A 22,204-nucleotide genomic window follows, 5' to 3' on the forward strand; every position below is an offset into this window, starting at 1 on the left:
GAACCAGCGCCTGCAGCTTGTGCGATGGTCTGTGGATATGTGTGGATGTGTGGTGGGGGTGGGGGGGGGGTTGTGTCGATGTGTGTTTAAACCCCAGGCTATGAAAATGTGTGGCTCTGTATGCATGCATTTAGGCATGTGTACCTGTGTGTGTGTGTGTGTGTGTGTGTGTGTGTGTGTGTGTGTGTGTGTGTGTGTGTGTGTGTGTGTGTGTGTGTGTGTGTGTGTGTTTGTGTGTGTGTGCGTGTGTTGTGTGTGTTGTGTGTTTTGGTGCTGGTTTGGGTAAGCAAGAGTGTAGGTGGGTGTAGGAGACATACCTGTCAGTTCCACAGCTGGTTTCTCTGGCTGCAGGGCTCAGGCTGGGGTGACACACAGCATCAAAGCACCACAGCACCGAGCCTGGGGTGAACACACCAGCGTATACTATGAGCGGACGCACACTCAAACACGCACAGGTATAGTCAACACAACACACACACACACATACGCACACCTTATTTGGCCGCCTTCACCCACAAGGCCGGGAGACCAGTGAAACACACCACCTGGGCACGTCATCAGATCTTGTCGAACATATATTTCCTTAATTTCATTTTGGCTGAACGGGGGGTGTGAACAACATCACAGACCAGATTGCCTGGCAATGGACTGACCATCCTCTTGTAAGAAGGTGGGGGGGGGGGTGTTGGATGGCTTGGGGGTGGGTTGGTGGTGGTGGTGGTGGGGGGGGTGAGATGAGCACAGCAAGAGGAGGAAGAAAAAAAAAACTCTAAAGAATCACGGTGAAAGGCGTAATGGAGGACGAGAGAGGGTGTCACCGTATTAGCGGTGCAGTTTCTTGAAGGACGCCGCTCCAAGTTGGCCTGTCTCCCTACATCGCGCGCTGCGTGGCTCGGATGAGCCTATCGCGGCCATCGCAGACCCATTACGGATGATAGGGGTTGATGTGTGTTATTAGCCGGGCTGTCCCTTCCCTGCATCGAGAGACGGCACTCCCGTCCTCGGCTCTCGTTCAGGGACTCTCTCCGCGGTGTGCTCCCGAGCAGAGTGCGCTCTCTGCGGGGCGAGTGCCTCGGGCGGGGCCCCTCCCGATCCCCCCCCCCTCCCCCCACGCGCATTTACGTCTCCACCGAGACGGGAGAGATGCCACCGTCTCTGGGGAATCAAACGGACGCAGGCCTGTTTGGGCGGCCCAGTAGCGAAAGTCCTGCTCACGTATACAAGAGTCGTATCCAGTCAACACAAAGGAGTCTGGCTAATTCGCCAGGAAATGTCTTTCTTACCTGGCGAACACGGAGACGTGTCGGTGGTAAACACACCTGCGGGCGGGCGGGCGGGCGGGGAGCCGTCAGAGACCAATGAATAGGTAATGCGCTGTGTCGAGGTGGATATAACGGCAGCGTTTCTAATCAGCGACAGTAAAAAGGTTTGGACGAGAGAGAGAGAGAGAGACAGAGAGAGGGAGAGAGAGAAACACAGCCGTGTATTCTTTTGGCATGTCCAACGAAAGAACTAACTGGAGTCAATTATGAAAATAAAGTAAACACGTTGACAGGAGAAATGAAACTGTGTTTTGACTGCTGCTGTCAAGGGAGCTTCCCTCTCTCTCCCCTTCTCGAAAGTTCACACACTCGACGACCGCGCCTCGCCGAGTCTGCCGCGCGCGTCTCTGCGCGTGCGTGCGCACACGCAGCGATCAGCTTCTGCTAAATACTAATTACTGAATACTTAGTGTCGATGCCCTTTCTATTGGGTCCCTTTAGTATAAACATTCATTATGGCTCTTTTTCTCCTTTGTAGCTCCGTCATCATTATTCCACCGCATCCCCGGAGGAGAGAGGGGAGCGCGCGGAGGCCGGGGTTGGGGCCGGACCAGGCTGGGGGAGGAAACGCAGCGGAGCCAGGGCGCCAGGACCTGCGAATGCACACAAGTGATATTTGTGCACCCAGATCAAAAAGCATTTACCTTTAGATGTTTCCCTGAATGAATATTCAACATCCTTATTGAAATCTAATTTGGGTCTCCTTGTCTCAGGGGTCTTTTCATCAGTGCCTGTTGCCCGAGGCCACCGCTGATTGACAGCCAAACTTTAGTAGAGGCGTAGCAGGGAGGGGGGGAGGGGGGATGGGGGGGTGTGGTGGTGGTGTTGGGGATGTGAGTGGTGTGGAGCCAGGGAGGGCTGGAACAGATGAGTGGGGGGCGGGGAGGGGGGGTGCAGGGATGGAGAGATGGAGGGGGTATTTAACCTCCCCGTGTGCGCGCGCAAACCGAATGCTGCCGCTTATTAGTCGCTCTGTGGGAACATAATGGCCAGAACGGAATTATTAAACTACGTTAGTTTCTGTCCTGTGTGTGTATTTAGATCTTCCCAACACTGGTGTTATTAGAGGTCAGTATATACTAGTCCATGTGTTGATTGTCCATCCGCATCCTTCACGTTGTCATCGTGCAGAGTAGCAAAATACAACGGGGGGATAAGTCCTTTACTCCTCGGTGCAGTTTGTCAGGACACATGTTTTTTAAAACGGCGTGGAATATTTCAATATTTCTTGATGATAGTGTTTTTACACAGTCCAAGTTAAATGTATGTACCCACGAGCAACTAATTCTTCGATTTCAGGCAATGCAAAATAAACTATCAATTAACACAGTTGAATTTTACTGTGCATACACAGTTTGGGGGGGTTATTTTTTTTTCTTCTTTTGAGAATATTTCAAACATTCCCCTGCTGTTTCTCAACTCGACATATGATGCTTCTCCGCCAAGGGCGAAGCACCATATTGTTTTTCTAAAATTATATTTCCAAGCATTTGTTCAGATGAGTTTGTCTCTGTGTCTGGCTGAGGGATTATGAACTCCATAACCGTTCATTTGGCAAAATGAGTGAAAGTATCTGCCTTGCCTCTCTGGCTGCAGGCGAGGAGTTCGTCCGCCGTGATGCAGTTCTGCATCTTTCTTGTTTCTGACTTATATAACCACATTTACCACCACAGATATACAAACCAAACCACAGTGACTATCGCATGGAATAACGGTGAAAGCATGAAAACATAGCCCACCTTAAATGTTTATTTTTTTTCTCTCCTCACAATCTGTGAAAGATATGGGGTGGATAATCGATAGTAGTCGTGGAGAAGTTACCTTGCTTATCAGTCTGCAGGGATATCACGAGGGTGTCACGAATTTGCATTTGGAAAAAAAAAGAAATCCTCACTGGTGAAAGGCTGTAGAGGGAGCAACACACACACACGCACGCACACGCGCACACACACACACAGTCTGCTGTCCTCATCTGGCCAGTGGCTGGAGCAGGGATTAATGTTATTAATTCGCAGGTGCGGGTCCTGTCCCGCAGGGTTCCATTAAAATGATGCCCCTCTCAATGCCTGCCCCATTTGCTCTTTAGATTTAACAGAGGCCATATGTCTAGCAGGAGGCAAACAGCTGACGGAGTTTAATTGACAGAAATCAACATATTTGGCTGTGTGTGTGTGTGTGCGCGCGCGCGCGCGTGCACCATTGGGGAACACGTTTGAGCACCAGGGAATTCCTCTACCGGGTCAATCCTATATCGGGAAAAGAGCTTTTAAAAGAAAGAAAGAGGAAAAACAAAGAGGACAACAGAAGAGAGGGGAGAGAAAAGAGGGAAGAGAGAGAGAGGGAGGGGGAGAGAAAGAGATTATTGAAGTTGAAAGACGAGAGAACATTTTCACGAGTGAGGCGAAACGGTCGCGTTCACAGAGCAGGGCTTCGCGCGCGGGACCAAGCCCAGCCCAGCCAGCGGACGTGCGGATGCGACCCCTTCATTGGGGTTTGTGTGATCCGGGTCCATGGCGGGGGCGTCGCTGTGTTCAGAGCGCGAACCCTGCGTTTCATCTGCCTTCACAGAGAAAGCCGGCACCCCGGCCCCGGCTGCTGCAGCCATATCAGACGCGGTACCGCTGGCAGCGAGCTGATACCGGCACAGGAGGTGGACCCCGAAACAGGCAGAGTGTATGCCTCCACTTGAGGGTCCTGGAATGTAAACAAAACAAAAAAAAAGAAGTTCAGTAATAAACAAACCATAACAGGACTTTATGCTTGCTTACCAAATAGTTACGCTTTCACACTTGGCAGAAACACTTTTAATGCTCATCAGCTCGGGGCACGAGCACAATTTGGCGGTGAGTCATGGGGGCGCGCGGTCCAGCAGTACCGGCACAACGCAATTAGCACATAAAACCTGTCAATGGCCCTAAATGCAGCCGTCCTCCGAGGAACGCCAGCCTTATAAAGCCTCCCGATCTATTACTACAAAGTGATTAATCCTCCACACACAATGGACAGCCTTAAACTGGGCCTTTATATCATTAGTTAGCCCTGTATGTCAGATCCTCTTTTAGCGTTGCGCTAATTAGCATTCCGATCAGAGACCGGGGAGACGGCCCCTCCGCCGCGGAGGAAGGGCATAGGACGAGATGGCGACACAGCGGAATGTCATTAACTTGATGTTAATTACTAATTAATAGGGCTATTTCATTTACATGTATATCTGGCTCTCTGATGGGCCTCGCCTTTACTAGGTTACTAGCTTGAGCCGGCCGCCGAGATGGGGGGAGTTTCATCTCCTCCGCTCTCCGCTTACCGTGTTTCATTTCTGCTAATTAAATAGCGGGACACTCATCGTGATTATAGTATGTCCTCGTGCCTTTACAACACCGTGGCTTTGTCAGTGGGAACACGCCAGTGTGTCTGACCACCGTCCTTCTTTCATAGTATGCTTGTTTATATATCTATATATCTATCTATCTATCTATCTATCTATCTATCTATCTATATATATATATATATATGCTTCTTTGACTTATGTTAGTTCAAGCCACTTGTGAGACCCCTCCTCTTTCTGTTCGCTGCCACGCGTGGCATCCCGTTCTTAACAAGCCACCCGTCTCCATGGTAACCTGAGCCGCTCGCTCCCATGAGACAGAGAGAGAGAGAGGGAGAGAGAGGGAGAGAGGGAGAGGGTTGGGTTGACAAGCGTCTGGCCGTTTACACGTGGACAGTGCCAGCTAGCCGACATGGCACACAGCATCCTGCCATATGGTGCCACCCCATACGTCCTGCAGGCCCGAGCCGAGGCTCTGGGCCTGAAGTGAACCGCCAGTGTGAACAGAGCAGACCTGCATTTGAACCTGTTCAACAGCTGATCCAAATACCCCAATACGCATCACTGTCCCACAGTTTCGAGGTAAACGGATCATAGCGTCGCCCAGGAGAGAGTCTTCTCTCTTTTCTTTTTGCATAGTGTACCGATGCCTAAGGTCAATTTAGTGCTCAGCGAAAACCAACTGTGTACAATACCAGCAGTCAAGGAAATGTGAAGAAGTTGTCTGGGATTGAAAAATCATTGACGGGTGACACAAGATCATTACTCCGGCTTCATACCAAGAAAGGCCTTGTTCCATATAACAGACAACTGCTACGAAACACATTTGAGACTGGACAGCGTTTTGTGCCCTTTCATTATTTATGCTGTGCTGCCTCTCTGTGGCACGCAGAGAAAAAACATACAGCAGCTAGCTAGCAGAAGTCCACACAATCTTGTAGGTTTTATAGTTTCATCTGCCCTCAGCATTTGGATATGGTAACGAGCAGAACTGAGGTAGAAAGGAAAACTTGTTTCTGTCGATGTATCAAATTGCATTACTTGTTTATGCATATGCATTTCCATCAATTAAAACTTAGAAGGACCATTTGATTTGAAACCACAGTAAAGCCTATTGGAATCGTGCACAATGCCAAACAGTTATTGTGTTTTAAAGTTGCTGTTGGCCTCTTGGTGGCTTCCCTGATTAGCATCCATACTTCCTTCTCTTGGGCGGCACGGTGGCACAGAGATTAGCGTGGTTGCCTCACAGCAAGAAGGTCCTGGGTTCGAGCCCCGGGGTAGTCCAACCTTGGCAGGTCATCCCGGGTCATCCTCTGTGTGGAGTTTGCACGTTGTCCCCGTGTCTGTGTGGGTTTCCTCCGGGGGCTCGGGTTTCCCCCCTCAGTCCAAAAACATGTAGGTCAGGTGAATTGGCCGTACTAAATTGTCCCTAGGTATGCATGTGTGTGTGTGTATGTGTGTGGGCCCTGTGATGGCCTGGCGGCCTGTCCAGGGTGTCTCCCCGCCTGCCACCCAGTGACTGCTGGGATAGGCTCCAGTATCCTCGCGACCCTGCCAGGATAAGCGGTTCAGATAATGGATGGATGGATTTCCTGCTCTTCTGTGCTTTTGTAGCTTTGAACTTTTTATACATATAGTCTCAAACCCCTGGTTGGAGCTTTGTGTGCCTGTGTGTGTTTCTGATGCACTTTGCATCAGCGAACCCTCGAGTAAAAACCCTGAACGTCCTTATTTTAATTTGAAAATATGCTCACTGACTTTAGGCAAGAGCAAACTAGATTTGTGCAAGTTTCAAAATGTGATGAGCTGAATTAGATGCAACCCCTCGTAAAGGGGTGTGTACACCAATGCAACCAGTGTCTTTACTTTCTATTCCCAATACATTGTTAAAAAAAATCAGGTGCCTTTTTTTGGTTACACTACACTTATGAAAGCTTAAAAAAATGGTTTATTGTGTTTTAATTTCAGGCTTAAATGCAGTAAATGCTTAAAAAAATAGTGTAAGGCAAGGGTACTTACTCTACACTTTAACTGCTGCAAATCAAGGAACAATGATGGGGCAACTCAACAATCAATAAAATATAATACTTTTATTCAAAGTTCAATAAAATATGCATCCGGATATGACATATCTTTGAAACATCAGAATACTGCATCAGAATACTGCATTCATGTTTCCATCATTTTTTTTTACAACATTTCACATGTTACCAAAAAATAACAGCTCAAAAGCTTTCAAGAACCTACTCAGCATCATATGTTGACGTACTACACAACTCCAGACAAACATCATGTGTGTGTGTTTTATCTACGCAGCACTGGACAGAGAACAAGCAATGAAGGCAGTTATAAACAATGCGCAGCTGCTAAGGCAGTCCAACCATTAGCAAAAATGTGGGGTGACGGATTAAAAAAACAAAAACAAGACTGTTCACATGCGCCGCTGCCAATGGTTTAAGTGACTATGGACTCGGGCTGAGCGACTTATGCAATGGCTTCTCACTAACTATGCTGCATAGTTCATCTCCAAAATCCAGACAAACAATGTTTAATTTCCCTGCAGACTTTCAAGCCGATACCTGGTGGCTATACCAGGTTAGGTGTTGCATGAACTTTTTTTCTAGATTCACTCTACAATTTTAAACAGCATAACATTTTCAGCCACAAATAAATGTGTTTTTCATTGCTGCTCAAGAATCACACCTTACTACTACTACTACTAGGCAATGCATAAGTTCCACCTCTGTTGTAGCTGGGGGTTTTTTACGAGCCACTTTTTATAGCCTATTACATTTAGGAAAGTAATAGGCTATTTCACAAAGCTCAAACCAAACTACACTGACAAAAGGCCTAGGCAAGCAAACTTCTGTCTGTTGGACTTACAAGAACATGTTTTCCCGAAGTGCCATCACACGTAATTAGACCTAAATGATCACGTTATTTAACTCACGTGTGAAGAGGAAAGGATTTGTGGATGCACAATTAACATGAAATCAGATCATGTGCAACATGCTCAACTTATTGGTACCATTTTACAATAAGACAACACTTATAAAGGACTTATAAATGGTTTATAACTTGGCTCTTAATTGGATTTTAAAACACTAAATCATTAATACACAAATTTAAACAAGTTATAACAGGTTTCATACATAGATGCAGGTTCACTATTTGGCAAATTACTGTAGCAATTTTTATCTATCCATCCATCCATTATCCAATCCGCTTACCCTGCTTTCAGAGTCGCAGGGATGCTGGAGCCTATCCCAGCAGCCATTGGGTGGCAGGCGGGGAGACACCCTGGACAGGCCATCACTTTTTAAAAAAAATCTATCTTTTCTGTTAAATCTCAGCTCTTGCTAGTTGCTAGCTAAGTAACCAATGAGATCTGAGGCTTAACAGTACAGACAAATGTGGGCTCACTATTTGGCAAGCAACAGGTCACTGGTGCCCTTTTTATCCAATGTTATAACAGTTTATTAATGATTTATAAAATGTTCACAACCGAATTAATAGACTAATTATAACCCACTCATGAAGCCTTTATAAGGGTAGGCTTATTGTAAAGGGGTACCAGCTTATCTTTAAAATTCACATATTGCATTATCTTAGGCACAAAATAATAGATGCATAGGCTTATTGTACTAAGTACAGATGCGAAGAAAGCATCAGGAGACGGTAACATCTTCCGGATATAAAATAGAAATCCTTTTCTTGAGCGAAAATGAGAGGAGAGAAGGTGGAGACGATGAAGCCAAATGTTACATTCTGATATTCATTCACCATTCAGCCTGGCTACTAATTGTAATAACCCTTCAGCAACACTGACATACAGTATACTGTACAAGGATGCCTGCAAGCCGATGCAGACATCAGAGGTACTCGCATCTCGACTGAACAGGTTTCATTCTACACGAAGACGCCCACCCACAACAAGACACACAACTTCCTGTCTAGACGACGGTGAAATAAGTGCAATAATCCGGGTGGATTTCAACACAAACAAAATTGTTCAGTGCGCGTAACACATTGAACAAGCACTGACAGATAAATAAGTCTTGGACCTTTGTTTCCAATCGCAGTCATTTTAACCTAATAAACTTAATTTCCCTACAAAACTTTTGGAATTGTCAAAACAATGGACCCTATAAATACATAAGTACTCAAAATCCTTAAATGAGGTATTTGTTTGTCATGCAACCAGTTTTAGAAAGTTAATAATTATGATAATAACAATAATAATTCATAAGCTTTGGTCTTCTTAATCATACTGAGAAAAAATGTCATGGCAACAAAACATGGAAAGGACATTCTCAGTAAAAGCGCTGTCGCCATAAGGACTCCTCTCCCAACACACACACCCCATTTACCCTCCTTCCCCCTGTAACAACCACGAATGACTAGACTCGCTAGCCCTTGGCTAACAGGTTGGACCCTTTAGTTGACTGGTTAGCGCAGTCACCCGTGGTGTGGACTATCCGGGTTCGATTCCCGGCTGCGGTTCCCGGCTGCCCGCTGAATTCGCTACATGGGTGTCAGAAGTGGGATGGTGAGACCGTGAGGCCATCGGAAGCACGTGCGCCCAGCGGCGTGATGGAGCTGATATGCTGAAGCACGGGGACACACTTCTCGAAGGAGGAGGGGGGTAGTGTAATGACCACGGACGACTAGACTCGTTACCCCTTGACTAACAGGTCGGACCCTTTAGTTGGACTGGTTAGCGCAGTCACCCGTGGTGCGGGCGGCCCCGGTTCGCTTCCCGGCTGCCCCTGAATTCGCTACATTGCTCACGCCTCTGGCCACACGCACGTCCGATGGCCTCATGGTCTCACCGTCCCACTTCTGACACCAATGTAGAGAATTAAGGGGCCAGCCGGGAACCACCGCCACAGCTGGGAATCGAAGGGCTAGCGAGGCTAGTTATTCGTGGTTGTTACCCCCCAAAAATGTGAAGCACGATGAGAAAATGATGTTTGGTTATAGAAACAGAGACCATGGTGGGCAAACTGTGCAGGTTATTAGAACAGCTGTCAAGTAATTAGTCACTAGATAATGAGATGTCACACAGACAGATTTACCCATAAAAGCCTTCAGGTGGGACAGCTTTGCATTTCCTCGCCTCTCCAAGATGTGCACACTCCAATCCAACCCCCACCTACCAACCCCTGGGTAAAGAACACACCATCTTGGCCCTTTGCAAGTGTCAGAACTAATGAGGCTAATAAATCCATCATTCCTCTGGATTTCTCAACACATTCCCACGGACTCAATTTCACATACACAGACACAGACACAGACACAGACACAGACACAGACACACACACAGACACACACACACACACACACACACACACACACACACACACACACATAAAAACAGGGTTCGCTTGTTGTGAAGCTGGGTAAAAATTCCCATAGGTGCATTGGCTCTAGCAACATAAAACTTAACACATTCTAACTGCTGGAGAATAAATGACAACATAGGAAAATAGGAATCTGGGGCATCTGGGTGGCGTGGCGGTCTATTCCGTTGCCTACCAGCAGGGGGCTCGCCAGCTCGAATCCCCGTGTTACTTCCGGCTTGGTCGGACATCCCTACAGACAGAATTGGCTGTGTCTGCGGGTGGGAACCCAGATGTGGGTATGTGTCCTGGTCACTGCACTAGCGCCTCCTCTGGTCGGTCAGGGCACCTGTTCGGGGGGGGGGGGATAGCGTGATCCTCCCATGTGCTACGTCCCCCTGGAGAAACTCCTCACTGTCAGGTGAAAAGAAGCAGCTGGCGACTCCACGTGTATCGGAGGAGGCATGTGGTAGTCTGCAGCCCTCCCTGGCTCGGCAGAGGGGGTGGAGCAGCGACCAGGACGGCTCGAAAAATAGGGTAATTGGTCAAGTACAATTGGGGAGGAAAAAGAGAGGGAAAAAAACAGGAATCTAGACAACAGTCCAATATCAGTTAGACAATCCATGGGCTAAGTGCGCTGGGTGGAAGTACTACAGGCTTACTTTGCCGGTGCATCATTTCAGTATAGGACTGCATCATTTCATACAGCTGTATTATGCTTGTCCTTCCTGCCTAAATCCCCCTGTCCCCCAGTCCTGACTCAAGGCTGTGGTTTCACAAGAGCTCAATAACATTGTTCAGGCAATTATTGTGGTACTCCCACAAACAGACAGAGAAAATCAAAACGGCCAACATATCATGTACGGTCTCGTTCCCATCCCATGGCTAGTGTTCTGATGTGGATCGTCTGGTTGCTGCTAGTCCTCTCTCTCTTGGGCTCCACTGGTCCCCCAGTTATGTTCCCTGGTCTTTAATGTGTTAGACGTGGATATTGTGGTAGCGGACCTTGGAAGAGTCAATGTCGACCCTGCGGGCCTCGGCGAAGGCCAGGAAGGTGCAGAGGCCCAGCAGGTTGACAACTGTGATAAGGGCAAACACAGACGCCCAAGAGCCTGTGGTCTCTATCAAGTACCCCGAGAAATACACCATCAGGACCCCTGCACAAAAACACACACACAGACAGCAACCATTAGTTTGAGAAGCACATTCTCGGTGGAATGAGCGTAGACGAAATGATGGTGGAAACAAAGGGCCCAATATCCGCAAGGTGATCTGTTCAGGCCGGTTCCCAGGTGTAAGCAGCATGATTAACTGCAGAAACATGTCAAGCCCAATCGAAGTCCCCCACTGGAGTTTTATCTTTAATTTCCTCCATTATTCATCTGACAAAAACCCCCATTATGATTTCATGATGAATATGCATGGCGCACAAATTGACTGACGGGAGACACACAGCCCAGAGTCCCGACTTCAGAGAACTGGATGAAATATTTCGCTCGATGGATCATGAAAGGCCAAAATAATAGTTTGAGAAGTGCTGGTGAAAGATTCATCACAGACGTCTGCTCTCATTTTCTAGCTCAAAATATGGACACTCACCTGAGAATGCACCGCATGTGTTCATTACGCCTGAAAACAAAGCAGTGACAGAACTCATTTTTGCACTTGAGAAAGATGCAAAATTTAACATACAAAATTTAGAACCACATTTTAAATTTAAAAAAAATGATATATATTAAGTCAAGACAGACTAAAAAGAATTCTTTAAATGTGTTTGAAAAAAAAAATTCCCAACATACCAAACAAAGCCCCAGCACAGGACGGAGCCAGGTCTTGAACATTTACAGAAACACCGCTGTAAGAGAGGCACATGACCTACCAATCAATAAAATTAGGCAATATAAAGACTACCCATCTCTCTGCATCACCTTAGATTATGAAACCAGTAACTAGACAAGACACATCTTCTGTAAATATATTTGGACTGAAAAGTGGAAAAGCAGCAAGCCGCTGGGGAAATGTGTCTTAAGTTTACTCGACCGGTGTCTCACAGGAAACCTGCCATACTGCAAAACCATTATCATATCCTGAACAGCAAACAAACCATGGTTGCTGTTCCCTGTTGACATTTCAAACATATAGAGAGTACACGTTGCAGAGCTTTAAAGCAAGCAAAGCCAGTGTGTACTTTCAAAGTCAGAGACGAGTCAGTGTAAACTCCCAGTTATTTGCACAAAGTCATGTGCTCCATTTTTGTGGCTGCAAATTCAGATTGGGATGTGCAGTCAACTGGTCTGGCTGCACCGTGCTTTATGATGAAAACCTGAAACATCTTTGCTGTTCACTAAGGAAAAGAAGCTGAAGTCATTTGACTTGGTTTGTATGTTGTAGTCAAGTTAATTACTTGTACACACTACACAATGACGAATTAACACAATACTCCGCTTCCTCTTTCATTTTTAAGGAGGAGTTTGTGTTATAAATTACCAGCTTGAATTCCTGAGAAATGCATGGCACCAGTTAGGGGCTGGGCAACATGGACAAAATCAAATATCACGATATTCTTGACCGAATACCTCGATATCGATATTTTGATGATATTGTAGAGATGACTACTGGTGTTCTCACAAAATATTTACACAATGAAATTTTTGATAAACATTCATTATATGTATATGATGTCCAAACAGGTAGAGACAAATAATAATAACAGCTAGAACAGTCTAATAAATTCAGATATTGCCTCTTTACTGTAATGCAGCCTTTAAAACTAGGAAAATACAACACTTATATCACCATATCACAATATCCAAAATCCCAGATGATAGCTAGTTTTATAGCCCAATATCGAAACATTGCCCAGCCCTAGCACTACTAAATGAGATGTAGACTGATTCTGTTTGCATCTTAACAGTCAAAAGGTTGTGAAGTGTTTAAAAGCTACCATAAAGAAAAGCCTGGAAAAAGGGATCACTCTATAATTTATGAGCCAAAACACTGGACATAATGTGCTGTATGTGCGGTGGGTCTCGCTGCCAAACCTGGGGACTATTCCATCATTTGGGCTAATGACTCTACCACTACATCAGCCTAGACACCAGAGCAGCAGGGTCGGGGACAGTACCTGTGGCTGAAGGTGGTGAGGCCCATGGTGGCAGAAACGAACGCTACGGCCCAGGGGAACGTTGTGGTGCCACATAGCAGGAGGGTAAAAACACTGGACACGCCCATGGAAAAAAACTGACCAGGAGAGACACAGAGGGACAATGGCACACATGCACACATACACACACACACACACACACACACACACACACACACACACCAAATATGACTTAGGTAAAGTCATCTCAGGGAAGATGACTTTTCAAGTATTATTTAACAAATAAAAACACATCCCCAATAAAGACCAACTAATACAAAATAAATCTGCAGAGATTTAACCTTACCTGCATTAATTTCCTCACGGAGGCTGTATCAAAACCTGGTGGGACCAAAGTGAGAATTGAGGACAGCCAATGGAGGAAACGTTCTTTGATAAATAATAACTCAGCTGCATCGGCATTTAACTTTGCTGATCGTTCAGTGGTCATCAGGGTTATTTAGTCATCAGGTCATCAGGGTCACCGTGAGCGCTCATTTGGCCTACCTTGACTGATGAGACGGTCAGATAAGCAGCCACTGAAGAGAGAGGAGGGAATAGCCACTAACCAGGGAATAACATTGAACACCCAACCCTGGAGAGAAAAAGACAGTTTCCTGGATGTCAATGAACTTGGCCAGGGCCATCAGGATGTATTAGATTTGTGAAACGTTTCTTAAGCAATCTATCCAATTTTATTTGATTTATTAAAAGGACAGCTTTCCTGGCTAAGAGCAGTTTATATACTATATATATATATATATATATATATATATATATATATATATATATCCATCCATCCATCCATTATCTGAACCACTTATCCTGCTCTCAGGGTCACGGGGATGCTGGAGCCTATCCCAGAAGTCATTGGGTGGCAGGCGGGGAGACACCCTGGACAGGCCACCAGACCATCACAGGGCCCACAAGCCCACACACACACACACACACACACACTTTCATACCTAGGGACAATTTAGTATGGCCGATTCACCTGATCTATATGTCTTTGGACTGTGGGAGGAAACCAGAGCACCCGGAGGAAACTCATGCAGACACAGGGAGAACATGTAAACTCCACACAGAGGACGACCCGGGACGACCCCCAAGGTTGGACTACCATGGGGCTCGAACCCAGGATCTTCTTGCTGTGAGGCGACTGCGCTAACCACTGCGCCACTGTGCCGCCCATTTTATATAATTTTTTTTCCCCTGTCCCCATGGTCTCATCCTAAATATGGGAGTATAACTGCTTTGTTCTCTGAGGTGCTGGAGGGTGGGGGATAAGATGGAGGGGAAATTAAGTTACCTTGGCATCAGGAAACGTGTCCTTGAAGAAAGTTGGCAGCCATGACAAAAGGGTAAAGAAGGTGCTCGCTGTGCAAAGATGTGTGACGATTACAGCGCTGGTCATGCAATGAAAAGAGTAAAACAAAATAAATAAATAAGTGCACATACGTAACATCACACTAATAACTGAAGGGGCTTGATGTTATCTCAAGCAAAAGTGTCCAATGTCTTTGACCATCTCCTGCCTCGAGCGGGGTTAAATTCCAGTCAGTGCTATCACATCTTTGTAAATGATGCGACAATGTTTACTTGGCAAGTGTCTTTGTATTAAGACAAGTAGCACCCAGGAGATGGAGACAGTGACAAACCCAATGTGGCTATCAGCACCTCTGTCTCTCTCCTGGATGGACTTAACAACTTTCATACCATCTTTGAAGCTCTCAACTTGGTCCCAGTGACAGCAGCACAGTGCCCACCCGATGAAGTCGATCAACAGGTGACCGAGGCTGATGTGCGTAAAACTTTTAAAAGGGCTAAGGCTTGTAAAGCTGCTGGCCCAGATGGCATCCCTTCCCGTGTCCTCAAGGCATGTTACACTCAGCTATCTCAGTTCCCCCCCCCCCCTGCTTTTTCTCCCAGATTGTATCTGGCCAATTATCCCACTCTTCCAAGCTGTTCCGGTCACTGATCCACCGCCTCTGCCGATCCGGGGAGGGCTGCAGACAACCACATGCCTCCTCTGAGACATGTGGAGTCGCCAGCCGCTTCTTTTCACCTGACAAGTGAGGAGTTTCGCCAGGGGGACGTAGCATGTGGGAGGATCACACTATTCCCCCCAGTTCCCCCTCCCCCCCGAACAGGCATCTCGACTGACCAGAGGAGGCGCTAGTGCAGCAACCAGGACACATACCCAGATCTGGCTTCCCACCCGCAGACACAGCCAATTTTGTCTGTAGGGACGCTCGACCAAGCCGGAAGTAACACGGGGATTCAAACTGGCAATCTGTCTTTCTCAGGTTTTTACTGACATTTTTAACCTGTCCCTGTCATTGTGTGTGGTTCCGCTGTGTTTTAAGAAAACCACCATTGTGCCTGTACCTAAGAAAACACCTGTCTCTTGCCTTAATAATTATTGACCTGTTGCTTTGACCTCTGTTATTATGAAGTGTCTGGAAAGATTGGTTTTATCATATATAAAATGTGATATTCCTGCTACCCTTGACCCATTACAGTTTGCCTACTGCTACAACAGATCTGTAGATGAGGCTATCACTTGCTCTGCATACTGCTTTAGTACACCTTGAAAGGAAACATACCTATGTCAAGATGTTGTTTACTGATTACAGCTCTGCTTTTAATACAGTTGTATCATCCAAACTGGTGTTGAAACTCAAGAGGTCTTGGTCTGGGTAACTTTATCTGTAATTAGCGATTTGATTTCCAGACAGGCAGGCGCCAGACTTTGAGAATAGGTAAACATAATCATCCACATTAGTTCTTAGGACTGTCGTACCTCAGGGCTGCCATCTCAGTCCCCTATTGTTCAGTCTGTTTACACACAACTGTTGCCAAATATGACAATAACAGCATCATTAAATTCACAGATGACACGACAGTGATTGGACTAACAGTGATGAGAGGGCCTATAGGAGGGAAGTAGAAGAATTAACCATACGGTGCCATGATAACAACCTCTCTCTAAATGTCAATAAGACAAAAGAAATCATCGTTGACTTTAGAAACATCAGAAGAAATCACATTCCTATTTCCATCAATGGGTCATCTGTTGAAATTGTGGACAGTTTTAGATTTCTCTGTTTACTCGCCACAGGCACCCTTACATGGCTTCTCAACACCAATTGCATCCTCAAAAAGGCACAGCAGAGATTGTATTTTCTGAGGCGTCTCAAGGGTTGTGGCATGTGTACCAAAACTCTGATGAACATTTATCACAGTACCATCGAGAATGTTTTGACAGGCTGTACCGCAGTGTGGTTTGGCAACCTCACTGCTCAGGACTGCAGACTAATTCAAAGGACTGTAAAGATAGCAGCAAAAATCATTGGCATGGAACTACCTCAACTTCATTATATTTACACCAATCGCTGTAAAAGGAAAGCCCAAAACATCACCAGGGACTAAGACCAATCTAAGGATTAAGGACCATCTAAAAAAATGCTACCGGAGCATCAAATCACGCACCACCCGTCTCAGTAACAGTTTCTTCCCACAGGCAGTCAGGTTGCTGAACAGCTGACGCAACTATATGCACCTCACATTGTTGTGTTATCATGTACTGTATATTGTGTATATAATGTATGAATTCATGTGCACATATTCTATGTAGGTCTGTAGTGTTGTTTTTTTTTTCTCCCCCGGATAGTGTGTCCTTGTGTCCTTTGTGTTAAGACAGAGAGAGCCAGAGCACAAAAATGTCATAGTATTCCAATACACATGACAATAAAGCGAAACTTGAAGAGTTAATACTTACACAACAAACAGTTGACTACACAACACACAACAGCTTGTTGTTTCAACATGAACTGTCAAATGGGTTGTTAACTGCTAAGGTGTGGTTGGATTATCTCAAGCAGTGAAAACCCACAGATTTTCCCTATCATGAAAACAGGGCAGACTGGTTGCATGGCCATTAGCGTCTATAAATAACCAAGATGCAGAGCGCGACCCGGAGAATATGAAAGGACTCATTATCAGAGACAAAAACAGATATCTGAGCTGACCAGAGGCTACGCATACTTGTTTAAAGCCTGGTACAGATAAGAAAAAAAACAAAACCCAGCTCTAAAATATAAGTCAACAACTTTGACCCAAGCTTAGCAGCATGATCAACCACATAACCGCTCATTCACTTGTTAAAAAGTAAGAAATATAATGAGCAGAGGATCTCTACATCGATTAGAAAGGGCAAGGAATATATGAGACTACTAGCAACTGTCTCTGTACCTAGTGTGCTGTACTTAGTTTGTCTGTATTTCTAACTGATGTTCTTGTGTGTTTACTTTTCGTCCATTATACTTTTCTATCTTGTCGGTCTGTTACCTTGATGTAGCAGACAGTTGCCCTCTTGGACAAGTCTCTCTTGAAAAAGAGATCTGAATCTGCATGAGACGTTTACCTTGTTGAATAAAATAAATAAACCGATCCACCTCCTACTTGTAGCCCCTGCTTCCTGTTTTCCATTTCTGTGTTTTGTTTTATATTTTGTTAATATTTACCTCTATTCACAGCCCTGTCTTTTTGTAAAGCATTTTTGAGTTTGACAATAGTGCAGTATAATTTTCTTTTTTTTTTTTTCCAGGAACACAATGCACACAACACAAACTCACACAAGCATGGTTGCATGCGCGCGCGCACGCACACACACACACACACACACACACACACACACACACACACACACACACACACACACACACACAGTATTTGATGTTTATCTCACCAGACAGAAGGTTGTTTGAAGAGGCGGAGCCAGTGTCTCTTGGACAGTTTGGACTGGGGTCCACCACTTCCCAGGGACTCCAGAGTGATGATAGGACCTGCCAAACACAGATGGCAGATGAAAAATAAATTAAGAAACGTGCACACACACAAAAAAAATATTACCTGTATATAATGCAAATATTGAAAGATAAGGTAGCTGTGTGCACAACAAAAAAACAAAGCAACAAAAACAAACACACCATGTACCCCCCCTCCCCTTTCCCCCCAATTGTATCTGGCCAATCACCCCACTCTTCCAAACCCTCCCGGTCGCTGCTCCACCCCCTCTGCCGATCCGGGGAGGGCTGCAGACTACCACATAACTCCTCCCATACATGTGGAGTCACCAGCTGCTTCTTTTCACCTGACAGTGAGAAGTTTCACCAGGGGGACGTAGCTCATGGGAGGATCAGGCTATTCCCCCCCAGTTTCCCCTCCCCTCCGAACAGGCGCCCCGACTGACCAGAGGAGGTGCTAGCGCAGCGACCAGGACAAATGCCCACATCCGGCTTCCCACCCGAAGACACAGCCAACTGTGTCTGTAGGGACGCCCGGGATTCGACCCGGCGATCCCCATGTTGGTAGGCAACAGAATAGACCACCACCCTTACCACACCATGTATTAGAGAAAGAAGCAAGCTTCACCTTCCCCTTTGAGCAGATACTTCCACATGCAGTACGCCCACAGGACAGAGAGAAGACCAGCGATGTAGAAAACACTCTCCCAGCCGTACAGGTCCAACATGAGGGAGCCAGCCCCTCCAATGACCAGCGTGCTGGGAAAAGACAAGAAATGCACCGTTGTAACATGAGTAAAGGAAAAGCACAGTGATGATTCAGGGCCTCTGGGTATACAACAAGATGGTCCATGTTTTCTCAAGTTCTGACTATAGCAGCATATGGGATACAGCACAACTAATGCTGCACTAGTAGGAAGTTGTGTTTCATCTTGGCGTTTGTGCTGCATTCATTCAGCGGCAGTGGATGCAGGTAGAATAATGCCCTTACCCCCTGAACGATCAAAGGTCAGGGAAGTAGAGCAAATTGTTTATTCTCATATACCAATGCATTTAAACCAGATCTGGTGCGGCCCAACCCTTTCCACACACACACACACACACACACACACACACACACACACACACACACACACACACACACAAACTTTGCTTCAGAAAATTCTAGATGATACATGGCTTCTTATGAACACCCAGCATGTAGCTATACAATAATAACTTTAATAATAATAAGAAGAAGTAGTAGAAGAAGAAGAAGAATGTTTCAGTCAAAGCAAGACTCACCCCAAGTAGGAGCCACTACCCACAGTGCTCATGAGGAAACCCCTCTCACTCTCTATGACCTTCTGAGAGCACAGACTGGCCAGAGATGGGTAATGTACTCCTAGAGAGAGAGATCAGGTCAAAGGACCCCCCCAAAACAAATAACAAAAAAACAAAAGAACAATTAAGACCCAGGTTGTCAAAACAGTTACTTCAAGTCAGGGCAGTGGGGAATACCATAAGCACAGGAGCTGTGTTTTACAATCCATCAAGTAAAATAACGACAAGGCAGAGAACAGAAGTGGTATACTGAATTGTTGGAATAATAATATAGATAATCTTGGGTCTTGACTGCATGCGACGTAGAACCACAGCTTTAGGTATAGAAACACAGCTGCAGGCATTACATTACAAACAACAGGGATGGGTGTAACAATAAAAAAAACGGCGTTAAAAGTTTTATGCATAGACAGTTGTAGCTCTTCCCCTAAGGGACTCTCGGAGACTTGTTTCAGGTTGCAGGGGGCTTTGCCATCTCACCTTGCAGCAGGCCCATGAGGAAGCGAGCCAGTGTCATGGATAGGATGGGCTGGGAGCAGAAATGGGCCAGAATTGGAGTGAAGGCCGTCATAGCCCCCCAGGCTGCTGCAGAGAGCAAGAGCACCTTCTCGCCTCCCACCCTGAGGACAAAGTACGCCGTCAGTCCTGCAGTATAGCTCATTCTTGTGACTTTATGAGCTAAATTCAACATACGTAAAAGGACTTGGGAGACAGGTGAAAGAATAGCATCAGGAACAGGCAGGTGCGAAACAAAAGCGGGCGTGTGACACTCGTTGTCAGGGCTGCTCCTTCACCCCGGGAGCAAAGGTGTGGGATTTCAACCCCACTCGGAAGAGAGGAGTCTCCCCCAAGCCCACCAGTCAGTGGGTGGGGCCCTGTGAGGTGTTGGAGCAGCTTTCGGATGTTGTGTACCGGGTGAAACTGTGTGTCCGGGGGCGGGTGGTGGTTCTGCACCGGGACCGTTTGGCACCTTACCGCCCCTTGGCTGAAGAACCTGCAGATCTGTTTAGCCCACCTGGGACGGTCCCTCCTACACCCACAAGCCCTACCAACCGGACGGACAGAGGGGAACAGGGACCCGTGACTCCGCAGCGGCAGAGATGGCTTCCCCTTCGCTATAGGGACTTTGTTGTCGGCTGAGGACAGGCGACATGCTGGAGGGGGTAGTGTAGCGAAGAGGCTACCCCGTCAGAATTGTGCCCTCCTGTTTTACCCATCGGGCACTGCGTTCAGATTGTTAGTTATGTTATTAAATGTCTTACAAGTGTTTTATGTGGTTGCATTACTATTTAGTGTGGTATAATTGTAGTTATCGTTCTGTTATGTTGTATAACTTTAGTACTGAAACCATGATTGACATTGTTGTTCAGGTAGATGACTCCCATGTATTATTTCGCAGTTTTTAAAGTTTCCGTCTCTGCGTGAGTTCAGCAAAGGAGACTGAAAGGTTACCTTTGTGACTACTTCCACGTTCGCCACAATATTGTGCAAACAAGCAGAGACGGGCGTCACAAAATCCACAACCCTGACATGCAGGAAGCCGGTTAATGAATCTCACCAAACTCAAAATAAACTGAGGTATCAGAGCAGGACACACGCCTTAGCCCCAACAGCCATTTAAGTCGCGTCATCAGATAAAACGCACATTTCCATACAGCCAAAACATGGTTACTTGCAGACCATGGCCATTCTCTTCCCATTTGAATGTTTTAAGTTTCAAAAAGGTGACTCACCTGTCGCTAACATATCCCCCGGGGACCTGGGTGAAGCAATAGCCCCAGAAGAAGCTGCCCAGCACCATGCCGGATTCCCTCTTGCTCCAGTTGAACTGCTCTGCCATGCTGACCGAACAGATGGGCATTGCCACACGGGCACAGTACAAAAGGCAGGTCCCAAGGAGCAACACCACTGTCCATATCCGTGCCAGCGGTCTGTACCGGAGAGAAGAGCAGGGACATTCATTAAAGTGCGTGCCCTATTGAGTATCTTTGAATTGAACTTTGAAAAGCATTTTATTTTTCAAAACTTCCACCCCTCCCTCCCTCCATGTACGGACCCTTCTCATTCACAACCCGGTTAAGATAGTAGATGAGAATGGAGTAGCCGGTCTGACTCCAGACACCTCTTGGTGGGCTATGTAGAGATAACGTTATCTAAATATAACTTTTAAAAAAAGTGCTCCAAAGTTACCCTCAGGTACATTTTACAACCTAAAGATTGTAGAAGCCACAAGCTGACATGCCCCCCCCCCCCAAAAAAAACCCATTAACAAATATCTAGGCTGTTTCATTTCCCCTTCAGTTGCTACTTATTTTAAAGTCAGGAAGTGGAAAAAAAACCCCACAAAGTAACGGCAACGTTACGTGTGCTGCCACTTGGCTGTGTGGTTTGGTTGAAAGGGAAACCAAATATTTGATCATCACTTTGTTTGCCTGAGGATTTACACGTCACAACAACTGCAGCTGGATTGAGTAGCGTTAAATATACTTCCCTGTGGTGTGTAGTACAGGAGAGAGTAACAACTACTGGGGGGGGGGGTACTACCTTACCTCGACCAGTTGGCATTTTGCTCAGTCCACTTCCTCTGGCATCCAGACAGCCCGATCTTGTCAGACGGATGGATTTCTTTGTGACAGACCAAATCTGGGCAAGAGTTTTTTCCATATTTTTGAATAATTGCCATTCAAGGTGAGGTTTAGCAGCTTCGTCTCACCCCCGCGTCTCTTCTTCACTTTCCCACCCCCCCTCTCCAGTCCTCGGGGGTCGATCAAACAAGCGCTGACAAAACCGAAAGCTACTTAAACCGTAACCAAAGCAACATACCCAGTTTTATCCATAGCTGGTTTGCGAGGGAGGGGGGGGGACAAAAACAAATAATCGGAGTAGCGACGCCGACGTGCAGCGCTGCAGAGTGGGAGCCTGTGTTTCCTGACGCTTGA

The 22,204-nt window shown here is 46.2% G+C and overlaps 1 protein-coding gene across 1 annotated transcript; it reads right to left on the reverse strand.

The window, feature by feature from the left end:
* Positions 1–10,005: 10,005 nt before the first annotated feature.
* slc17a9b (solute carrier family 17 member 9b) lies at positions 10,006–22,167 on the reverse strand. The gene is made up of 13 exons (XM_056274825.1): positions 21,815–22,167; positions 20,999–21,196; positions 19,746–19,885; positions 19,227–19,326; positions 18,571–18,701; positions 17,885–17,981; positions 14,444–14,540; positions 13,642–13,729; positions 13,442–13,476; positions 13,117–13,232; positions 11,792–11,847; positions 11,592–11,621; positions 10,006–11,149 (listed from the first exon to the last, which is right to left on the reverse strand). The coding sequence occupies exons 1-13, from the start codon at positions 21,946–21,948 to the stop codon at positions 10,971–10,973; spliced, it is 1,401 nt and encodes a 466-aa protein (XP_056130800.1). The 5' UTR covers positions 21,949–22,167; the 3' UTR covers positions 10,006–10,970.
* Between the last annotated feature and the right edge of the window lie 37 nt (positions 22,168–22,204).

This window comes from Lampris incognitus, chromosome 2 (genome assembly GCF_029633865.1).
Source record: "Lampris incognitus isolate fLamInc1 chromosome 2, fLamInc1.hap2, whole genome shotgun sequence".
Classification (NCBI taxonomy): domain Eukaryota; kingdom Metazoa; phylum Chordata; class Actinopteri; order Lampriformes; family Lampridae; genus Lampris; species Lampris incognitus.

What these genes read in the sequence shown, in the direction of transcription:
- slc17a9b (XM_056274825.1), bottom strand. Translation starts at nt 21,948, where the DNA reads ATGGCAATTATTCAAAAATATGGAAAAAACTCTTGCCCAGATTTGGTC. An exon ending in CCTCATGGGCCTGCTGCAAG is followed by an intron (nt 19,327 to 19,745) that starts GTGAGATGGCAA and finishes CTCTCTCTCTAG; the next exon opens with GAGTACATTACCCATCTCTG. An exon ending in CTGTGCTGGGGCTTTGTTTG is followed by an intron (nt 11,622 to 11,791) that starts GTATGTTGGGAA and finishes CTTTGTTTTCAG; the next exon opens with GCGTAATGAACACATGCGGT.